At 36.8% G+C, this 24,627-nt stretch overlaps 1 protein-coding gene across 2 annotated transcripts in view; it reads left to right on the top strand.

The window, feature by feature from the left end:
• Nucleotides 1-24,627, top strand: part of CNTNAP4 (contactin associated protein family member 4) — a 262,236-nt gene that overhangs the window by 207,876 nt on the left and 29,733 nt on the right. For both annotated transcript variants that reach the window (XM_086688863.1, XM_086688864.1), the window contains 2 exons: nucleotides 16,422-16,592; nucleotides 17,290-17,508. In XM_086688863.1, coding sequence (XP_086544989.1) covers nucleotides 16,422-16,592; nucleotides 17,290-17,508 — 390 coding nt within the window. The remainder of the gene's footprint in view (nucleotides 1-16,421; nucleotides 16,593-17,289; nucleotides 17,509-24,627) is intronic.

The following is a 24,627-nucleotide window of genomic DNA, read 5'->3' as shown; positions in this document are numbered from 1 at the left end:
TGGAGGTTGAAAGATCTCTGACTTTCTGATCTAAGTAAAGCTGCTGTGACAGTAAGAATTCTAGTACCCTTCACTGAGACAAAGGGACTTTTAGATTTTCTTTGACAGAAAAACGGAAAAATGAGTTTAAAAAATAGACATTTTGGTTTTATCACACACATGAGAGATGTTGAAAGTTTTCTATCTAGCTATGTTTTTCTAGGAAAGAGGACAGAAGCCTTGAGAAGGCAGGACAAAGAAACAAAAATGACTCTGAGACCTATTGATACCAAATATGAGCTTGCCCCTAATTAATTGAGGTTGTCTTTTTCCAAGTCCTTCTTTGATTATTTTTTTAAATGTACGTGGTTCTGAAATTCCACGTGACTGCTGCCATTGTCGTTTGATACCAGAAGCACAGGTAACACTGTTAGGTGTTTGTCTTAAAGCACAACAGGTATGAACAATAAAGCTGCCTTTAAAGTTGTGCTACAGACACAAAACTTAGTAAATACTATTGTCCTTACGAATTTATTTATGAATATGGAAATAAATTTCTTGAAGATTTATGTGAAAAGTAAATGGCAGCATTTGACATCCTATTTATGATAAAAGCAGAGTAGGAACTGAAGAGAACATCCTCAGTGTCTTAAAAGGCATATATGGGGGCACCTGGGTGGTTCAGGCCATTAAGCATCTGACTCTTGATTTAGGCTCACGTCCTGATCTCTTGTGAGATTGAGCCCAGGCTCCACACTGGGCATGGAGCCTGCTTAAGATTCTCTCTCTCTCCCTCTGCCCCTCCCCTGCCTGCGCTGTCTCTCAAAAAAAGAAAAAAAAAAATTAAAGGCATCTATGAAGATCTGACAGCTAATATCATATTGAATAGCCAAAGACTTAAAATGCTTTCCCTCTGAGATCAGGATCAAGGCAAAGATGTCTGCTATCACCTGTCCGATTCAATATCATACTGTTGGTCCTAGCATATGCAATATGAAAAGGAATTCAAGGCATATAGATCAGAAAGGAAGATATAAAATGTTCCATTTATAAATGATACGGATTTCTAGGTAGGAAATCTGTAAGAACTTTTTTTTAAAGTGAGTTTAGCAAGGTCACAGGATACAAGGTCAGTATTCAAAAATAAATTTCTGTATTTTCTTAATAAAAACTGTTAATTAAAATGTTAAAATACCTCTTATAGTAGCACCAAAAATATTAAATTCTTTGGCATAAATGTAACAAAATTACATAACATTGATGAGAAATCATTAAAGAAGAACTAAGTAAAAATATAATAGTTGTGGAATGAGAGCTATAATAGTTGTGGATTGAAAGATTTGATATTGTTAAGATGTCAGTTTTTCTAAAATTGATATACAGGTTCATTACAATCCCAATCAAAACCCATTAGGTACTTTTCGTTTTCCTCTTCATAGAAATTGGCAAGCTTATTCTAAACTGTGTGCCAAAACACAAAGAAACTAGAATAACTAAAACATTGTGAAAAATAAAAGCCAAGTTTGAGACTTAACACTTTTTAAGATACATTACAAAACTGTAGAATTAAAGACAATGTGATATTGACATCAAGATAGAGAAATAGATTGATAAAACAGAACAGAGAGCCCAGAATATATACATTCAATTCATTTTTGAAAAAGCTGCCAGAGCATCTCAATGGAGAAAGAACAGTCCAATTTAAGACAGTGCTGGAATAATTACAGTGCATTTGAAAAAAAACAAAAACAAACAAAAATCTCAACCCAGTCTTCAAACTGTGTACAAAAAATAACTCAAAACTAATCATATACTTAAATGTGAACCCACAGCCTATAACCTTCTTTAAGAAAATATAGGAAAAAATCTTAGTGGCTTTGAGTTAGGCATAGATTTCTTAAATACAACACCAAATGCATGATCCATAAAATTGTTAAAAATGATAAATTAAATTTCATCGAATTTAAAAACTACTTTTAAAATGACATTGTTGGGGCGCCTGGGTGGCGCAGTCGGTTAAGCGTCCGACTTCAGCCAGGTCACGATCTCGCGGTCCGTGAGTTCGAGCCCCGCGTCGGGCTTTGGGCTGATGGCTCAGAGCCTGGAGCCTGTTTCCGATTCTGTGTCTCCCTCTCTCTCTGCCCTTCCCCCGTTCATGCTCTGTCTCTCTCTGTCCCAAAAATAAATAAACGTTGAAAAAAAAAATTTAAAAAAAAAAAATAAAATGACATTGTTAAGAAAGTGAAAAGACAAGCCACTAACTGGGAGAAAATATTTACAAAATACATACCCGATAAAGCCTAGTGTCCAGGATATAGAAAGAACATTACTCTCACAGGTCAATAATAAAAAATATTCAGATTAAGACATGGGCAAAAGATTTGCACATTTATCAGAGAAAATATACAGATTTCAAAAAGCACATAAAAAGATTTTCAAGGGGCGCCTGGGTGGCTCAGTGTCCACCTACGTGTCCACCTTCGACTCAGGTCCTGATGATCTTGTGGTTTGTGAGTTCGAGCCCTGCGTCAGGCTCTGTGCTGACAGTTCAGAGCCTGGAGCCTGCTTTGGATTCTGTCTCCTTCTATCTCTGCCCCTGCCCCACTTGTGCTCTGTCTTTCTCTATCAAAAATAAGTAAATGTAAAATAATAATAAAAAAAAGATTCTCAATATCCTTAGTCATTAGGGAAATGTAAAATAATACCATAAGGAGATATCAATATATAACTGTTAAAATTGATAAAATTTTTTAAAAAACAGACAATATCAAATTCTGGTGAAGATTCAGAGTAACAGGAACTCTCATTGCTGGTGCAAATGTAAAATGCTACAGACACTTTGGAAGATAGTTTGGCAGATTTTTTTGTTTTTGTTTTTGTTTTTTTATAGGTTAAGCACACATTTACCATATGATACAGCAATTCCATTCTTAGATATACAAGAGACATAAAAAAACCTGTATGTAAAGGTTTATACTGGCTCTATTCATAGTCTCCTAAAACTGGAACCCACCCAAATGTCCATCAACAAGTGAATGAATAAGTTTCCCATTTTACTGTGGTGTAGCCACTCTATACAACAGAATTCTACTGAACATTAAAAAGAAATGGAGTATTGATACATGCAGTAACGTGAATGAATCTCAAGCACTTTATGCTAAGTAAAAGAGTCTTACTTAAAATATGTGCTGGATGATTCAGTGTCTAAGGTATTTTGGAAAAGGCAAAACCATGGGAACAAAAACAGGATTTCAGTTGCCAACAGCTTCAAGGTGAGAGGAATTCTGCAAAGGGGAACAGATTAAGGACATGTTCTACATCTTGAGTGTGGTGGTGGTTTCATGGCTTTATGCATCTATCAAAATTGCTACACAAATAAAGGGTCATTTTTATTCATGTAAATTATCCTTCAATACATCTGACTCCAAAAAAAAAAAAAAACCCTCAAAAAAAAAAAAAGACTAAATATTAGTATGAACTAAATGCTCTTTTTTAAAGAGAAGTTTTAGGTTTATAACAAAATTGAAAGGCAAGTATGGAGATTGCTTTATATCCCCTGCCCACACACATAGATAATCTCTCTTATCAACATCACTCACCAGAATGGTACATTTTTTTTTAACCAAGGGTGATAACTGCTTAATTTAAAAATTGGTTTATCTAAAGAATACCATAAAACTAGAAGACATTGATGAAAAAAATTGATAACACAAACAAATGAAAATATATACCATGCTCATGGATTGGAAGGATCAATATAATTAAAATCTCCATACTACCAAAGCAATATACAGATTCAGTGCAATCCCTATTATAATACCAATAGTATTTTTCACAGAACTAGAATAATTCTAAAAGTTGTATGAAACCACAAAAGACCGTGAATAGCCAAACCAATCTTGAGAAAGAAGAACAAAGTGGGAGGTGTCACACTCCCAGATTTTCAAGTATACTGCAAAGGTATATCCACACTTAATCTACAAGAAAGGAGGCAAGAATATACAGTGGAGAAAAGACAACCCCTTCAACAAATGGTGCTGGGGAAACTGGATAGCTACATGCAAAAGAATGAAACCTGACCACTTTCTTACACCATATACAAAATAAACTCAAAGTGGATTAAAGGCCTGAATGTGAGATCTGAAACTATAAACAAAACATAGGCAGTAATCTCTTGGACATCAGCTTTAGAAACATTTTTCTAGCTATGTCTCCCCAGGTAAGGGAAACGAAAGCAAAAATAAACTAAAATAAAAAGCTTTTGTACAGCAAAGAAAACCATTAACAAAACAAAAAGGCAAGATACTGAATGGGAGAAGATATTTGCAGATGATATATTTGATAAGGGGTAATATCCAAAGTATATAATAATCTTCCACAACTCAACACATAATCCAATTAAAATGGGCCGAGGACTGGAATAGGCATTTTCCTAAAGAAGACGTAAGGATGGTCGACAGACATATGAAAAGATGCTCAATATCACTAATCATCAGGGAAATGAAAATCAAAAACACAATGAGGTATCATCTTATACTTGTCAGAATTGCTAGTATCAAAAAGATAAGAAATAACAAGTGTTGGCCAGGAACTCTTGTTCACTGAACGAGTGTTCATTGAACTCTTGTACACCGTTGGTGGGAATGTACATTGGTGCAGCCTGTGTACAACAGTATTGAGGCTCCTCAAAACATTAAAAATAGAGTTACCATTTGATCCAGGAATTCTGCTGCTGGGCATTTGCCTAAAGAAAATGAAAACAGTAATTTGAAAAGATATATGCATCCCTATGTTTATTGTAGCATTATTTACAATAGGCAAGATATAGAAGCAGCTTACATGTCCATCAGTAGATGAAGGGATAAGGAAGAAGCAGTATGTATTAAGTATTATATATATAGTGTGATAGATATATAGATATATAGATATAGAGTGATATATATATCACTCAGCCATGAAAAAGATTGAGATCTTGCCACTTGCGACAACATGGGTGGACCTGGAGGGTATTATGCTAAGTGAAATAAGTCAGACCGAGATAGACAAATGCCATATGATTTCACTCGTATGTGGAATCTAAAAACCAAACCAAACAAAACAGAAGCAGACCCATAAATACAGGGAACAAAATCGTGGTTGCCAGAGGCACAGAGGTGGGGGATGGGTGAAATGGGTAAAGGGGATTTGGAGGACCAGACTTCTAATTATGGAATGAATAAATCCGGGGAATAAAAGGGACGGAATAGGGAATATAGTCAATGGTATTGTAGGAGTATTGCATGGCGACAGATGATAGCTACACTTGTGGTGAACACAGCGTAACATATACGGTTGTCGAATCTCTATGTCATACTCCTGAAACTAATGTAACACTGTATGTCAACTGTACTTCAATTAAAAAAAATACCAGAAATAAATTCATAAAACAGCCAAGGTTTTAGTAACACGGTTGTTCTCTAGGACACTCATAGAATCCTGCTGAACATGTTTCTAACTTTTATTAACTGTAGAAGCAAAAGAGTCAAAGGAAAGAATTATGGGAAAACATCTGGGTTTACTGGTTAATAAGTTGTAATTAGTCAGAGGGCTTACTCATATACTTTCCTTTCTCCCAGAAGCAGTGGGAGCATCCTCATTTTGAGGTTTCATCCAAAGTCTTCTTGACTGGTAATCCCTCAACTTTGGCATGCATAAAAATTAACTGGAGAGCATGCCCACTGTGCTTACACTGTCTTCAGAACTCTCCCCAAATGCTAAAGAGAAAGAGTGGATATCCAGTATTGACACACAGGTCAGGAGGACATCTACAGAGACCTTTCCCTACTTCTGCAGGTCCTGTGGCAGAGGGAAAACTCATGGACCTCTGATGGCATCTGGCTTCACTGCCTTTTCATTTCCTTCCCTTCATCTGCAAAATCTCCCCAAGCGAAACATTTACTGAAACTTTCCACACTCAGTGAAGACTTCAGTAGGTCTCTAGAGGACTTGGCCTTATACTTTCAAAGAATATTGAACAAATTACAGAGATATATTTTCATACTGGCTTTTAATTATTTTTGAGCCTCTCAAGAGCAGATCCATTGCTCATTTATTATTGTGTTCCTGGCACCTAGTCCATTACCTGTTACATGAAAGATAATCAATAAATAGCAGTTTGTGAAAGAATGAGAAAGATCCATCATATATGGCTCAAGAAACCTATAACTTTGAATTATTTGAAAGAGACAGGAATAAGGTTTTGATGTATCCGCAATTAAATGATGTGCAAATATATACTGTGAATGAAAAGAGTTCCGCTTTTATTGAAAGATGTATTCCAATTGAAAAATCACATAGTATATGGAGTATCTAGTTCCATCTGAACCATTTTTCATCAATACACTTGGACTTGGGCAGTGAAAGTGCTTTCAAATGAATATATGATTTTACTTAATATTAATAATTTTGATTTTTACTCTTCTAATAATCCAGCACCTTTATAAAACTGAAATACTTTCTACTTGTTGGAGAAAAAACTATTTTGTCCATTTTGTTTGTTTTCTGTTCTTTTGAGATGACTTATATTACTCACTGGTAATTAACGCTCAAGCAGCTTCACAAATGTGAGGGAACATTCTCTCTAATGCTTTCAAAAGATTTCCCCTTTTTGAGACCAGGAATCCTGATAATTCTCAAGACTGTAATAATATCCTCTTGTGATAATTTTATATACATGCATACCTTTATTTATAGTGTTAATATTAAATATTAGTGACTTAATTGATATAGGCATTATAAAATTTTAAGGTATACAGAAATGTATAAATGTCAAAGAAAAGAGTATACTAATAACCAAGAGTCACACAGCCCAGAAATAATGAGTCACATCAGTGAATATTATTCCAGACATTGCTAGATATTCCCAGAACAGGGTTTCCCAACTTTGGCAATCCCAACATTGGGGCTGTTATGATTGGGGGCTGTCCTGTGTATTGCTGAACACGTAGCAGTATCCCTGGTCTCAATCCACTAGTAGCACTTTTACCCTAGTTGTGACAACCAAATATGTCTCCAGAAATTTTCAGACGTCCCCTGGGGGCAAAACCTTCTCATGTTGAGAGAAGCACTACTCTAGACAGAAAAATAGAAACAGAGGTTGAGAAATAAGTTTGCAAAACTTTATTAATGGAAATAGACAGAGAAAGAAGAAAACCAAATTGAAGCCAAGGGAATTGCTTTACATTATTTATAGATCTCATAAATATATGTTCAACTTGAATGATCCCACTAAACCTTAAAAAAAGATTATGAAAATTTAAAACATTACAGAGTCACTAGGCTTTATGTTAAACTCATTTTTAAATTTTATACAGTATTGATCTATTGTGAAAAATGGGAAAAGTAACTCATTTGTCCTCTCCTCTTCTTTTTCTCCCCCACCTCTCCTTTTTGCTAATTTTGCTGTTATTTGTATAGTTGTTTATTTCTTAATGCTAACTGCTAATCTATCATCAGAGCCTCTCTATTCTTGAATGGTTTTTTATTTTGATTTGTTTCTTCTTGGACTGCATTGTCAGGTAGCTGATGTTTTCTGTTTTCCTCCAGAAAGACTCTTGAGTGTTGCATTTCTTGAGTATGCACGTGCTTGGGAATATTTATTGCCTCAGAACTCTAAAATAAACTTTGCAAGTTTAACTTTATATTATTTTTTTGGTAACAGCTTTAGTGAGAAATAATTCACATGCCCTACAATTCACCCATTTAAAGTGTACAGTCTGATCATATTTTAGTATATTTGATCATTTCGGTACATTATAGAGTTATGCAGCCATCACCACAACCCGACCAATTTTGGAACATTTTCATCACCCCAAAAAGAAACCTGTACCCACTGATCAGACAGTCCCTGTTTCCCTCCTGCACTGACTCCAACCCTAGTCAACAACATTTAGATGCAAACACAAGAGTATGTGGTCTTCGTGACTGGCTGTTTTCACTTAGCATGATATTGTCAAGGCTTATCCATGTTGTACTGTGTATCAACACTTCACTAATATTTATGACCAGATAATGTTCCATTGTATGGACAGATGACATTTTGTTTACCCATTAACCGGTTGACAGATGTGTGGGTTGGTTCCACTTTTTGGCTATTATAAATAATGCTATACATGAACATCCATGTATGAGGTTTTTTCTGGATACACGTTTTAATTTATCTTGAGTATATTTCTAGGAATAGAACTTCTGGGGTGTAAGGTAACTCTACATTTGAACTTTTTATTTATTTATCTTTCTTAATTTTTCTAATGTTTATTTATTTATTTTGAGAGAGAGACACACACACACACACACACACGATGTGAGTAGGGCAGGGGCAGAGAGAGAGGAGAGAGAGAGAGAATCCCAGTCAGGCTCCACACTGTCAGTGCAGAGCCCAATGTGGGACTCGAACTCATGAAACCATGAGATCATGACCTGAGCTGAGATAACGAGTCGGACACTTAACCACCTGAGCCACTCAGTCACCCCTTCAACTTTTTAGAAACTGATGTAACATTTTAGTGGGTCGCACTTTGTGACTCACCATTTGTACATATTATCCTACTTTTGTCTGCGCTGAGACATGCAGTCATCCTGTCCTTCCACACCTTTTCCAGATAGCTTTTGGCTGATATTTCATTACAAAGTAGGCTTTTATTTTTATTGTTCCTCAAAAGGGTTTGTGCATGCTTTATTCTCAGATTTCTTTCAAATATGAGAATGTCTGCCTATTGCTTTAACACACAAAAAATTAGGCTGGATACGTTTTCTTTCTCTCAGAAATTTGTGGAGAGTGCTTCTTTGTCTTCTGGTATTGAATCTTGCTGTATTCTGAAGCCAAACTTATTTTTTCACCTTCTAGAGGATTGGCTTTTTCTGACCAAATACTTAAATATTCTGTCCTCAAGGTCAGTAACTTAACAAGGATGCATCTCAGTGTTACACTTTGGCATTAATTCTCCCTCAAGTTGAATGTCATATGGTAAACTATAGAAAGTGTATATTTTTTAAACTGTTTGGTGTTGCAAACATGATCTAAATTTCTGCTCTCAGTTCATTAATCTGAACAAAGTAGGTTTTTAACTCTGGCATTTGAGTGTTTCTAACTATTTGACTCAATGTAGTTCTTCTCACTTAATCCATTCTGTTGAAATTTTATGTCAATCAAGGAACCACCAAAACTTAAGCATAGTTAAAAAAGGTTGTTCTAAGTTTCTTGTTCTAAGAAATTCTTGTCATTGAAATTGTTTTTTTCATTTTGTCTGCATTGACTTGTTCAGCTGTCTGAGAAATCACAGCTGCCCAAAATGCATTAAATAATCAAAGGTGCATGTAGGCAATAAATAACTTTGCAGAAGTTACATTCATAGACTTGAGAAAGATATTGACTAGTGATTTGGTTAATTTCTCTTCCATTCGACAGAGTTTTGTTCCATTTGGCAGACTACGTATAAACCATTAAGGAGAGTGAGGATCAATTCTATTTTAACAGATAATCATATAATTTTGCAAACTCTACTATGTCTGATAATCCTCTACCAATAGGAAATTCTTTTTAATTTTTATATTTTTATTTTCTTTCCTTAGGTTCTCTTTATTTAATTTTCCTCGTGTTTCTTCTCCCTTTTTTTTTACCCCTTCCTCCTTTTCCTCTTCTTCTTTCACTCTCTCTTCTGTTCCCCTCTTTCCCTCCCTCTTTCTACTTGTCTACCAAAGAATTTGAGTGTATTTACTGAGATAAGTACAGTAAGCTTTCTTATTGCTACTTTGACAGAGGAAATCTTATTGTTTCATTCAACAAATATTTACTGAGCCCATACATTATACCATGCCTTCTCCACATCCTGAAAGAGAGAGAGAGAGAGAGAGAGAGAGAGAGAGAGAGCAAGCATGCACGCAGTGAACAGAATAGATAAAAGTATCTGCATTTTGGGGGGCTTGAGTTCTCTTGGAGGGTGGTAGACAATAACAAAGTAAAATATATGGTATGATAGATGCTAATAAGATGTGTTGTGAAGACAACATAGTTGAGGCAGGGTGGTGTGGGATTGGAAATTTTAAATAGAACGGTCATAAAATGCCCACTAAGAAGGTGACATTTGAATAAAAGTCTGAAGGAAATAAGGGAGCACGGCATGTGTATATCTGTGAAAGAGTACTCTGAGACAGAGGAAAAAGCCAGAGTAGCCACGTAGAGATGGGAATGTAGCTGATATGCTCATGGAACAGCAAGATGATTAAAACATCTGGAGCAGAGTGAGCGAAGAGAATGGCAGAAGACATTCGAAGATCTGGTGGTCAGATCATGGAGGGTTTTGAAAGGTTTAATTTTTTCAACTTGAATGCAATTGGAAAACACTAGACAATTTTGAGCAGAGGCTTGATGTGATCTAACTTACATTTTAATGAGATTTAACAGGGGAAGTGAAAGCAAGGAGGCCAATTTATAAGACCATATCACCAACCCAGCTGAGGAGTCATCGTGGTTTGGGCCATGGGCACAATGACAATAGTTGTAGTATGGGACTAATTCAAAAGGAGAAGCAATACAGTTTGCTGATGGATTGATGTAGGTTGCAAAAGCGTCAAGAATGACACCAAGGTGCTTGGTCTAATAGTCAATTAGAGGCACAGAACTGGCATTTCCCAAGTTAGAAAATATTGCTGCTGCGTCAAGGAGTTGCAGAAGAATGTAAAGAACTCAGTTTTTGAACATATTAAAGTTGAGTTGACGTGTTCAGATAGAACGTGGGGTTGTTAGTTTGAGAGTTCCAGGCTTCAGGTATGTATTTGTAAGCCATCAGCATATTTAAAGCCATGAGATGGGCCAGCAGGAGTTATTGTGGATGGATCAGTGGGCATTCCAATATTAATAGGGATTGGAGGCATTCAAACATTAGTAGGTTGAAGAGGGGAGGAGGAAGAAAGAAAGAAACAGAATTACAACACTAATGAGAAAGGCAAGAGTGTTGGTGTTCTGGAGCCAAGTGAAGAAAATGTTTCAAGGAGGGGAGAATAATCAACTACGTTAATTGTTGTTGATAGATTAAGGTTAAGTAAGATGAGGGCTGAGAATTGACAAAGGACTAGTATCTAGAATATATAAAGAACCCTGGGAAATCAACAGTGGAAATAAAAAGAATGCAATTAAAATAGGGATGTTATGGACTGAATTGTTTCCCCACCCCCAAAGCTTATATGTTGAAGCCCTAACCCCATTGTAACTGTGTTAACTGGTAGGGTCTTTAAAGAGGTAATTTAAGGGGCGCCTGGGTGGCTCCATCGGTTAAGCGTCGGACTTCAGCTCAGGTCATGATGTCAGGGTCCGTGAGTTTGAGCCCCGCGTCGGGCTCTGTGCTGACAGCTCAGAGCCTGGAGCCTGCTTCGGATTCTGTGTCTCCCTCTCTCTCTGACCCTCCCCTATTCATGCTCTGTCTCTCTCTGTCTCAAAAATAAATAAACATTTTTTAAAAAGAGGTAATTTAAGTTAAATGAGGTCATAAGGCTGGGGCCCTAATTTGATTGGTCTTGTGGTTTTTTGTTGTTTTTTTCTTAACGTTTATTTACTTTTGAGACAGAGAGAGACAGAGCATGAACAGGGGAGGGTCAGAGAGAGAGGGAGACACAGAATCTGAAACAGGCTCCAGGCTCTGAACTGTCAGCACAGAGCCTGACGCGGGGCTCGAACTCACGGACCGCCAGATCATGACCTGAGCCGAAGTCGGACGCTTAACCGACTGAGCCACCCAGGCGCCCCTGGTCTTGTGTTTTTATACAAAGAGGAAGAGACATCAGAGGGTTCTCTCTTCCCACCTGTGCACAGAGGAAAGGCCAAGAGAGAAAGTGGCCTTCAGCAAGCCAGGGATATAATGGGTAAAAGAGATTTCACCAAAGGGCTACAGATGGCAATTAGCACATGAAAAGATGCTCAAAATCATTAGCCCCTGGGCAAATGCATATCAAAACCACGATGAGATGTCACTACACACCCTTCAAAATGGCTATAAAAATAATGATACAGAATTCTGACTAGGATGTGGAAAACCAGCTCGCTCACACATTGCTGGCGGGGATGTAAATAATACAGCCACTCTGGAAAGGACTGTGGCAGTTTCATAAAAAGTAAAACACGCAACTCTCCTATGACTCAGGGATAGCATTTATCCCAGAGAACTGAGAATTTATGTTCATACCAAAACTCTTACATGGATATTCATAGCGGCTTTGATTGTGATAGCTGAAAACTAGAAACAATCCAGATGTCTTTCAACAGGAGAATAGTTAAACAAATTTTGGTACATCCGTACATGGAATACTGTTCAGCAATAAAAGGGAATGAACTATTGATTCGCACACCAACTTGGTGTATCTTCAGAGAGAAATCTGAGTGAAAAATATGTCAGTCTCAAAGGCTACCTACCTTCCATTTATGGAACATTCTTCGGATGACAATAGAGAATAGGGGTTGTAAGAGGGCTACAGAAGAGTGAGGGCAGGAGGGAAATGAGTGTGTCTATAAAAGAGAAGCATTGGAGGCTACTTGCCATGCTGCAGATGTCCTGCATCTTGACTGCTATCAGTGTGAATATCCCGGTTTTGATACACTACAGTTTTGCAAGATGTTAGCGTTGGGGAAAATCTAGCTAATGGATGCACAGAATCTTTCTGTGTTATCTCTTACAACCGCACAAGAAGCTACAATTACCTCCAAATAAAAACTCAAATGCAAGAAATTATACTTCCAGCTTTTGAAATGACTCTTACCTCCAGAAAGATCCGTTTGACTAGTAAATTATCCCTTGCCTTGGCATTTCTGTATTTCACTTCAGTTTATTTACTTTTAAGAAAGGTAGTGTTACCAAACTTATCGAGTTGTGTACATTAAATACGTACAGCTCTTTACATGACAATTATACCTCAATAAAGTGGGGCAAGAAAGAAAGGTAGGGTTAGTGTGTCATATGCCTTTTGCTTTTCTAAGTAAAAACACAGTGCCTTAAAAAATAATGGCTTTTTCAAATGTTGTTCTTTTTTAAAAACAGCTTTATTAAGGTGTAATTTACATGCCGTATAATTCATGCATATAAAGTGAACTATTCAGTGACTTTTAGTATAGTCACAGCATTGTGTAACCATTACTGCAATCAATTTTAGAACATTTTTATTATGCAGAAAGAACTCCCCACCCCTTAGCCCCTGTTATTCTCTAATTGCCTCCTCTCCCCAGTTCCAGAGAACCACTAATCTAACTTTCTGTCTCTATAAATCTGTTATTTTTTTTTAATTTATTTATTTATTTTGAGAGAGAGAGTGTGAATGGAGGAGGAGCAGAGAAAGGGAAAGAGAGCATCCCAAGCAGGCTGCATGCTGTCAGCGTGATGCAGGGCTCATTCCCACGAACTGTGAAATCATGATCTCAGCTGAAATCAAGAGTTGGACGCTTAACCCACTGAGCCACCCAGGCGCCCCTAAATCTGTTCTTTTTAATGGATAATCTATTAATGATATAAATAAAAGTTTATCAAAAAGAATATTTTTTAAATTTTTTTTAAGTTTATTTATTTTGAGAGAGAGAGAGAGTGTGAGTTGGTGAGGGGCACACAGAGAGGGGGAGAGACAGAATCCCAAACAGGCTACCCTCTGCCAGTGGAGAGCCCGACAAGGGCTCGAACCCACGAAACTGTGAGATTATGACCTGAGCCGAAACCAAAAGTTGGATGCTTAACCAACTGAGTCACCCAGGCGCCCTTAAATTACTTGTAATCTTAACATTCTCCTAAGCTAAGTTTCCTAAATGAGCTCTTTTTTACTTTGTGTATGGAATTCAATCCTTAGTACATCTTCCTCTTCTATGTAAATAACTGTCTGGATCCCAGTATCCATTGCATTTTTTTTTTAATTTGGGAAGAATAAAAGGTGGAATTCCTGAAGGAATATTTCCAAGTTTTGAGTACCCTCTCCTGAATTTAATTGAAAAGATACGAATTATTAATTACTGAAATTTTTTAAATTACTAGTTCATTACATAGAATAACACATCATGAATTGTTTTTGTTGGGATGATAAAAGTGGTCCTACTCTTCCCATTGCAGGTGACTGCATTCCAGTCTGCCACTGGATGCAGCTTAAGGATTTTTGAACCACCTTAGCCAGGAACTCTCTCTTCAAAAGACCTGCAGCTTCCTGCTGGCGCCCGCCTGCTGGGCTCTGCTTTGCTGGGCCTCCTGCTCTTTCCCCTCCTTTTTCGGAGGCAGTCCACGTTCTCCTGGGTGCTTCTTAGCACAGTCTGGAAAGAGCTGAGATATCATACGCCATAAACATGATTTGATCATGGAAATATTGGCCTTTGCTTTCTTTACCATTGTTTTGAATTAGCAGCAATTTCCTCATCCAATAAAATGGTGTCTTTTTTTTCTTTTCTTTTTTATTTTTTTAACCTATTGTGAATCTGTACAATAAGGTTTGCTAACTGGGCTAAATAGGCATGATGATGTATGTGAGAATGTTTAAGCTACCTAAGGTAATACATTGTTTTCATTACTATAAAAACATTCATTGTAAAGATAGCAGCAATTCAGAAATTGTTTTTTTTGTTTGTTTGTTTGTTTCAGCCAGGTTCCTGAAACCTTCTGCAGGATGCTTTATTGGGTTAGGTGTGATATAGAAATGAAACAACTGAAATATTATGTCTTATAGTAATATTATCTCATGTAGACCTTTAAGGAATTCTGAGTGTTCTTTTTAATCTGACCGAATGAAGAAGATTCGGTAATGTTCCACAACTTAAAGTTACAGCTTTAATTTTCATATACATCACATTTCAACAGAAAGGCATTTAATTCCTTTTAAAAATAGGTCAGGTAAGAACTTTTAAGAACACAAATGTGTTGTTATCCCTGATTTGATATTTCGCATTTCCTTGCAGTTTTTCCTAGAGATCAAAATGTCTAAGCATAGAAATAGCTGTAAAATGGAAATAAGACTAGGCTTGGCCAACTCAGATAATATACAGTTTCATTTGGCTGTAGAAAAAAAAAAGCCCTCAAAGTATATTCTCAGCGGAATAAATGCAGCTCTAAAATTGTTCACAGATGAGCTGAGAATTGACTTTTGAATCAGGTCCATAAGAAAAACAGAAAACGTAAACTGGATACAGCCACCGCTTGTTTGGTCCAGGATTTATAGAAAATAAATTAAAATCTAAGGAACGGAGAGAAGCTGAGGCAAGTCTGCGATTTTTAACTCTAGCTATCTGTTCCCTGCTAACATAATGAACCATTGTTTTGAAATTACTGTTTTCTGACTTCAGTGGATCGATACGTCTTCCAGGAAGGTAATTTAGGTAGAATTTTAACCAATGTTGTGAGTGCGTATGGAGGCAGGTGTATATTTATATTCCGTGTGTCGAGAACTTGCTGGTGGCAGCAGCAAATACATAGTTCATTTCTCGGGTGGTGCTTCTCATCAGCCACACAGAGACACTTGGATTTCGCTCCTGCCACTTCAATCACTGCATTTATACTTTATTTCCCATGCTGTCTGCTGTATAAGTCTCACAGTATTTTCTCAAAAGGAAAGTTGTAGGTGTAACTGCTCCCCCCCCCCAAAAAAGAATGGGAAAGTGAAGATGAGAAGTGGCATGTGGACAGAAATTATAATTCAATTAATAGTCCACATAATTGTTTTCACATCCCTTAATTTATACCCCCAACCTTTTGCACATTTTCTCCTTATATTGACCATTTTTAAACTTTTCGAGAGCCCTTTCCTACTGTTGATCACTTCACTGTTACAAGCAAAGTAAAAGATAATTTTGAATGGAAAGAGCATTTTTGTGAGAAGATCAGGAAAATAAGTAGTGTCTTGATCTTTAATTAGGTGAGAATATTTTGAATGCCAGTCTCAGTTTAGAAAATCACAAGGCCCATTAATGAAAACAGTTAGTTGAAGGAGTAACTCTGTGAAGTGTGTGTGTTAGAAGTGTCAGAACAAAAAACGCTTTGAGCTTCTTTAGAGTTTTGTTATTCAAAGGAATGTAGGTGTTTCAGTTTTCACGTTATAAAAAAATTAAGTCTATTAGTGAATATTTGGCAGATTTTTACCACATCACTTTGGCAGAGGGTGGTATTTGGGGTGAGGCTATTTTTCTTACCTAAAATATAACATTCAGACCATTTCTGTTGTGATCATTCCTCTCCTATGTTGGAAGGAATCCAGGATCACAATCCTTGTAAAATCTCCATTCTTCTGCCCATGTCCTGTAGAGTAAGTATATAGTTAATAGAAAAAAGAAAAGCAGGTTTGTATAAATTAGCAATATTTTTAGTAGCAGAAATACTAAAAATTGAAAATGTAATTATGCCATTCATTTCATGAATTTTTCTTTTTGATTTTTTCCTTTTTTTTTTTTTTTCAAACAGGATCATTTTGGAATTCAGCTTCCTTCAATACTGAGGCTTCATACCTTCATTTTCCTACTTTCCATGGAGAACTTAGTGCAGATGTGTCTTTCTTTTTTAAGACAACAGCTTCATCTGGGGTATTTTTAGAGAACCTGGGGATTACCGATTTTATAAGGATAGAGCTACGCTGTGAGTCTCCTTTTCCTTAGAGGCCTGTGGAATTCTATTTAGTAGTAAATCCTTTAACTAATTGTTAAAGTACTGTGTTTCTACTTTATCAGCTGAATCTCTTCATTGTGTCCTTTTGAAAAAAATCTGATATTGTTAGCCTTTTTGCAAGAAAATAATTTAATATTTAACACGATAATTTGGGAATATAATTGGTATTCTCTAGAACCAATTTAAGAAGGGTTTTAAATTCAGATAATTAAAATTTTTTAAAAACTAAATTCTCAGTCAGTTACAAAGTTAATTAGATCCCCAGCCTTATAATTTTGGTATACGCTTAGATCACCATTAGTCTCTTAATATCAAATGTATATTACATGCTTTTAACATTATAGAAACTTTGAATCATTGTAAAAATTATTTTTACATAAAAGGCCAGAGCCTATTTAGTTTTCTTATTCTGGCCAAATAGCTTTACTCTTTTCTCAATATGAGAAATTAACTCTGAGGATGAATTTTTTAAGATCGGAATTTTTTCCCAAATGTGTTTGTCTTATTCCCCCTCTGTCTTTTACTGACATCATTGGTTCCTTCCATTAAGATTTGAGCCCTTATCTTTATATTTCCTGACTGCTATGCTATGGCGCTGTTCCTGAAGAGGACTCCGCTTTCCCCCGTGTGGACTAACTTGAACAATCTTTGTATCTCATATTTCCAGCACCGGCAGTAGTGACCTTTTCATTTGATGTGGGGAATGGACCTTTTGAAATCTCAGTGCAGTCACCCACTCATTTCAATGACAACCAGTGGCACCACGTCAAGGTTGAAAGGAACATGAAAGAGGCAACTATCCAAGTGGATCAGCTCTTACCGAAGACGCAGCCTGCTCCCACTGATGGCCATGTCCTTTTACAGCTCAACAGTCAACTCTTCGTGGGTAAGTTCTGTTGTCATTTAACTCTATGATGTCAGCGCAGTTGTGGGCCAAAATGAAATAATACCAACTATAAAAATGGTGGTAACAGCCACAACAAACCACTGTTTACTGAGAACCTACGTTCCAGGCTGTGCCAGGTGTTTTATGCCTTCCTGGTACCCAAACCTGTGAAATGAGTTAACCCCATTTTACAGATGAGGTGACTGAGCTACCAGGGATCTAAATGCCTTGCCTTCAGGAATCTACCTAGTAAGTGAGATTTAAATTTGTATTTGATTAATGCCTAAATCTGGATTCTTACTATTACAGATTATGTAATCTGTTTGCTTTGTTTGTTTGTTTTTACATTAGTGCTTTTAGTGTTATGTTGGAGGTGTTTATCTCTGTTCCCAGAGGATTTAAGGAACTCTCCCTGTAATTCCAGCTGATGCCAACCAGGGACCCTCGTCAAAAAACAGGCCAGTAGAAGAAAAAAGGAAAAGCAGGAACAAAGTGTATAAACCGTCAGTTCTACTGGTGTCTCTCATTTTGCCTATTTTTTGGATGCCTTCTGATCACCTACCTCATACTTATATCCAACTGTTCCTTATTGCCTGAATACATTCCCTTGGTATCTATACACTTGATGGTGAAATCCTTCTGGAAGTGTTTATTTTTAATCTTGCTAATTACTTTACAGAACTCATCGACCATGAGTGCAAGGAATTATTTCTTACTTGATCACTTTCCAGATATTTTAATGCAAAAAAGGGCACAGCAATGCTATAAAAGCAGGATAGGTTATAAATGATGAGAAACTTTTTTTCAAGCATTTTTAACAGTTGTGTTTTAGAATAAAATTCAACATACCTATTACATCGTTCATTGCTTAATAATCGTGTTTATTACTCTCACTGCAAAAGATAAGCCTATTTGTGACTTACTTGATTAAGACATATTTGGGATTTCTAATGAATTTATATACTCCTTACTTCTACCATTTATTCTTTCACTCAATAAATATTTAATGAACAGATTCTATGAATAGGGCACTGTAATAGACAATCTAATCATGATCTTATGGCCACTCGACTGATTTAAGGGTATGGAAATAATGAGGAATACTTGAAAGACCTAACTTTTAGTAACATGCTGGAAACTCAGGAAATTGACACAGATATTTCCTGAATTACAAAACCTGAGAGATCGCTGCAACCAAAGGTATGGCAATTTAAAATCTGTCAGTATCTTGGAAATAGCCTTACTATTCTTGGAAATTGAGAAGGCTGAAACAGTCCTCGAATTTTACAGTGAGGTCTGCTGCAGTTCGCCTGAACGTGACCTTTTATCCTTTGTGCGAATTTTAACTTCATAGAAATGAAGTCACTATGTATTGTGTCTGATAGGAATCCGGGCCTTAATTTGATTTCAGGTAGCTGTAGTGGCTGGAAGCACTATTATTATATCAGAAGACTGTGTTGGAACAGACTTGAGCCTTCTGCCATCAATCATGTGTTATAATTTTAATAAATATACCTAAGAGATTTCATCTTTATGGAGGCAATTGGTTAGGCTTTTGACATCCCCATATATGTTCAAATCCAAAGGCTGCCCTATGTGAAAGTTTTATAAACTAAAATCCTCGCTGTGTTTAAGTCAAGTCATAGAAAATTAAAAAGGCCGAAAGATCTCTGAAAAATGTATCTACTCTTAATAAAAATCTGTTTATACAATTCCCTTCTTTTTACTCACAGGTAACTGAGAAAATTGACATGGTTAATGTGATGATATTGAAAGAAGAACTCGTTTTATTTTATTTTATTTTATTTTATTTTATTTTATTTTATTTTACTTTCTTCCAAGATTTTACTTAAATTCATGTTAACTGTTAACATATAGTGTAATATTGGTTTCAGGAGTAGAATTCAGTCATCTGTCACTTACATACAACACCCAGTGTTCAACACAACAAGTGCCCTTCTTTTTTTTTTTTTTTTTTTTTTTAATTTTTTTTTTTTCAACGTTTATTTATTTTTGGGACAGAGAGAGACAGAGCATGAACGGGGAAGGGGCAGAGAGAGAGGGAGACACAGAATCAGAAACAGGCTCCAGGCTCCGAGCCATCAGCCCAGAGCCCGACGCGGGGCTCGAACTCACGGACCGCGAGATCGTGACCTGGCTGAAGTCGGACGCTTAACCGACTGCGCCACCCAGGCGCCCCACAAGTGCCCTTCTTAATGCCCATCACCCGTGTAGCCCGTCTCCCACCCACTTTCTTCCATCAGCCCTCAGTTTGCTCTCTATAGTTAAGTCTCTTAACTCCCTCACTGTTTGGTCTTATTTTTTCTTCCCTTCCCCTTTGTTCATCTGTTTTGTTTCTTAATTCCACATATGAATGAAATCATATGGTATTTGTCTTTTCTCTGCCTGACTTATTTCGCTTAGCATAATACACTTTAGCTCCATCCACGTTTTTGCAAATGGTAAGATTTCATTCTTTTTGGTGGCTGAGTATTATTCCATTGTATATATATATATACACCACATCTTCTTTATCCTTTCACCAGTCAATGGACATTTGGGCTCTTTCCATAATTTGGCTATTGCTGATAGTGCTGCTGTGAACGTTGGGGTGCGTGTGCCCCTTTGAATTGGTATTTTTGTATCCTTTGGGTAAAATACCTAGTAGTGCAATTGCTGGGTCTGAGGGTAGTTCTATTTTCAACTTTTTGAGAAACCACACTGTTTTCCGGAGTGGCTACACCAGTCCCACCAATAGTGTAAGAGGATTTCCCTTTTTCCACGTCCTCATCAACATCAGTTGTTTCCTGAGTTGTTCATTTTAGCCATTCTGACAGGTGTGAGGTGATATCTCATTGTGGTTTTGATTGTATTTCCCCAATGATGAGTGATATTGAGCATTTTTTCTTTCATGTGTCTGTTAGCCATCTGGATGTCTTCTTTGGAGAAATGTCTGTTCATACCTTCTTCCCATTTTTCCACTGGATTATTTATTTTTTGGGTGTTGAGTTTCATAAGTTCTTTATAGATTTTGGATACTAGCCATGTTACCCATTATGTCATTTGCAAATACCTTCTCCCATTGCCTAGGTTGTATTTTAGTTTTGTTGATTGTTTTCTTCACTGTGCAGAAGTTTTTTATCTTGATGAGGTCCCGGTAGTTTATTTTGTTTCCTTTGCCTCTGGAGATGTGTCTAGTAAGCAGTTGCTCCAGCCAGAGTCAAAGAGGTTAATGCTTGTGTTCTCCTTCAGGATTTTGTTGGTTTCCTATCTTACATGTAGGTCTTTCATCCATTTTGAATTTGTTTTTGTGTATGGTGTAAGAAAGCGGTCCAGGTTCATTCTTATGTATGCTGCCGTCCATTTTCCCAACACCATTTGTTGAAGCAGTTGTCTTTTTTTCCATCGGATATACTTTCCTGCTTTGTCAAAGATGAGTTGAGCATAAAGTTATGGGTCCAATTCTGGGTTCTCCATTCTGTTCCACTGATCTATGTGTCTCTTTTTGTGCCAGTATTTTACTGTTTTGATGATCACAGCTTTGTAATACAGCTTGAAGTCTGGCATTGTGATACCTCCTACTTTGCTTTTCTTTTTGAACATTACTTTGGCTATTTGGGGTCTTTTATGGTTCAAATACAAATTTTAGGATATTTGTTCTAGGTCTGTGAAAAATGCTGGTGTTATTTTGATAGGGATTGCGTTGAGTGTATAGATTGCTTTGTGTGGTGTAGACATTTTAACAATATCTACTCTTTGAATCAAAGGCATGGAATGTTTTTCCATTTCTTTGTTTCTTCTTCAGTTTTTTCATAAATGTTCTTTGGTTTTCAGAGTACAAATCTTTTGCCTCTTTGGTTGGGTTTATTCACAGGTATCTTATGGTTTTTGGTGCAATTGTAAATGGGATAGATTCCTTGATTTCTCTTTCTGCCGCTTCACTGTTGGTGTATCAAAATGCAACCAATATATGTACATTGATTTCATACCCTGCAACTTTGCTGAATTCGTGTGTCAGCTCTAGCAGTTTTTTGGTGGAGTCTTTCAGGTTTTCCATGTAGAGTGAAATCTGTGAAGAGTGAAAGTTTGACTTTATCCTTACCAATTTGGATGCCTTTTATTTCTTTTTGTTGTCTGATTGCTGAGGCTAGGACTTCCAGTGCTATGTGGAATAAAAGTGGTGAGAGTGGACATCCGTGTTGTATTCCTGACTTTAGGGGAAAAGCTCTCAGTTTTTCCCGATTAAGTATGATATTAGCTGTGGGTCTTTCATATATGGCCTTTATGATGTTGAGATTTCCTTCTGTCCCTACTTCGTTGAGGGTTTTTATCAAGAAAGGATGCTGTATTTTGTCAAATGCCTTTTCTGCATCTATTGAGAAGATCATATGGCTCTTTTCTGTTCTTTTATTAATGTGGCGTATCACATTGATTGATTTGAATATGGAACCACTCCTGCAGGCCAAGAATGACTCCCACTTGAATGTGGTGAATAATTCTCTTAATGTACTGTCGGATTCGATTTGCTAGTATCTTGTTGAGAATTTTTGCATCCATGTTCATCAGGGATGTTGGTTTGTAGTTCTCCTTTTTAGTGGGATCTTTGTCTGGTTTTGGAATCAAGGCAATGCTGACCTCATAGAATGAGTTTGGAAGTTTTCCTTCCATTTCTCTTTTTGGAACAGTTCAGAAGAATAGGTTTTAACTCTTCTTAAATGTTTGCTAGAATTCCTCTGGGAAGCCATCTGGCCCTGGACCTTTGAGAGTTGGAAGATTTTTGATTACTGATCCTATTTATTTGCTGGTTATGGGCCTGTTCAAATTTTCTATTTCTTCCTGTTTCAGATTTGGTAGTTTATATGTTTCTAGGAATTTATCCTAGATAAATTCTTCCAGATTGCCCAGTTTGTTGGCATATAATTGCTCATGATATTCTCTTATAATTGTATTTCTGTGGTGTTGGTTGTGATCTCTCCTCTTTCATTCATGATTTTATTTATTTGGGTCCTTTCTCTTTTCTTTTTGATAAGTCTGGCTAGGGGGTTTATCAATTTTGTTAAATCTTTCAAAGAACCATCTCCGAGTTTTATTGTTTTTTTTTTTTTTAATTTGTATATCCTTTATTTCTGGTGTAATCTTTATTATTTCTCTTCTTCTGCTGGCTTTGGGTTTTATTTGCTGTTCTTTTTCCAGCTCCTTTAGGTGTAAGGTTAGTTTGTATATTTGAGACTTTTCTTGCTTCCTGATTGAGGAAGCTATCTACTTCCCTCTTCTTCCCGACTTCTCGCTATGTACTTCCCTCGTAAGACCACCTTTCCTGTATCCCAAAGGTTTTGGACTATTGTGTTTTCATTTTCATTTGCTTCCATGTATTTTTTCAATTTCTTCTCTAATTTCCTGGTTAACCCATTCATTCATTAACAGGATGTTCTTTATCCTCCATATATTTGTAGTCTTTCCAGATTTTTTCTTGTGGTTGACTTCAAGTTTCAGTGTGGTCTGAAAATATGCAAAGAATGATCTCAGTCTTTTTGTACTGGTTGAAGCCTGATTTGTGACCCAGTATGTGATCTCTTCTGGAAAATGTTCCATGTGCATTCTAAATGTGTCTTCTGATCTGGGATGAAATCCTCTGAATATATCTGTTAAGTCCATCTGGTCTGGTGTGTCATTCAAAGCCATTGTTTCCCAGTTGATTTTGTGCTTTAGATTATCTGTCCGTTGCTGTAAGTAGACTGTTGAAGTCTTCTACTATTACAGTATTGTTACCAATGAATTTCAGTAAGTGTGTTGTTTATTGATTTATATATTTGGCTTCTCCCAAGTTGAATGCAAAAATAGTTACTATTGTTAGACCTTGTTGGATAGACCTCTTTATTTTATTAGGCGATAGTGCCCTTCTTCATCTCTTTTTACAGTCTTTGGTTAAAAATCTAGTTTGTCTGATTTTGGCCCCAGTATGGCTATGCCAGCTTACTTTTGATGTCCCTTAGCATGACAAATGGCTCTCCACCTCCTTACTTTAAAACTGGAGGTGTCTTTGGGTCTAAAATGGGTCTCTTTCAACCAGCATATTTATGGGTCTTGGTTTTTTATCCGTTCTGATGCCCTGTGTCTCTTGATTGGGGAGCATTTAAGGACCCATGTTTTAAAAAAGGCTTAGGGAGAGGCAGGTCACTGGCTGTCAAAGAGCACATCAGGGTTTTCTTTTATCTCTATTTCTACCACATGAGTAGACCACGCTCTTAGGAACAGGCCCCAACCTAGTCATTAAAAAATGACACAAGATGGAATATTAACTTATCAATTTATAATATTACTAATAAACACATCAAGATATTTTTTAAATTTCTAGATTAACATACTTCAATGGGAGTTAAATCATAATTTAAAAAGTTACAATGTGGGGTGCCTGATGGCTCAGTCAGTTGAGCGTCTGACTTCAGCTCAGGTCATGGTCTCATGGTTCACGGGTTCGAGCCCCACATCAGGCTCTGTGCTGACAGCTCAGAGCCTGGAGCCTGCTTTGGATTCTGTGTCTCCCTCTCTCTCTGCCCCTCCCCTGCTTGTGCTCGGTCTCTCTCTGTCTCTCAAAAATAAATAAATGTTAAAAAAATTTTTTTTAAGTTACAATGAATTAGTGCAAAGTGGGTGAAAAGCTAGTAAAAAATCAATAAAAATTAGAGCTAACTTAGTGTAGCGTTTACTGAGGCCAAAAAGTAGCTCTCTGCATTCCTTACAGTATATTTCAGTGGAAGAGACAAGAGGCAGCCAATAAAAGAGTAAATAGTAAGATAATATAGTTATTATTTATAATATGTTGTTAATACACATATACACACATGCATGTATGCACACATATATCTATGTGTGTGTGTATATATGTATATACAGACACAATTTCAGATAATGATCAATTCTATAAAAAGTCAAGCAATAAATTAGGTTAAGGGGCTTCTACTTTCAGCAGGGTGGTCAGGAGAGTGCTCTCTGCGGACCTTACATTTGAACAGAGGCCAGAGGAAGCAGAAGAGGGAACGTGAACGTCTGGAGGGAGAGAATTCCCAGCAGAGGAGCCATGGCTCAAAGCGAAGTGAAGGAGTCAGGGAGCAAGGAGGA

This window comes from Puma concolor, chromosome E2 (assembly GCF_028749965.1).
Source record: "Puma concolor isolate L17-30 chromosome E2, mPumCon1.1.hap2, whole genome shotgun sequence".
In the NCBI taxonomy this organism is placed as follows: domain Eukaryota; kingdom Metazoa; phylum Chordata; class Mammalia; order Carnivora; family Felidae; genus Puma; species Puma concolor.
Note: the sequence above shows the minus strand (reverse complement) of the source record. Positions and strands in the feature narration are given on the sequence as shown.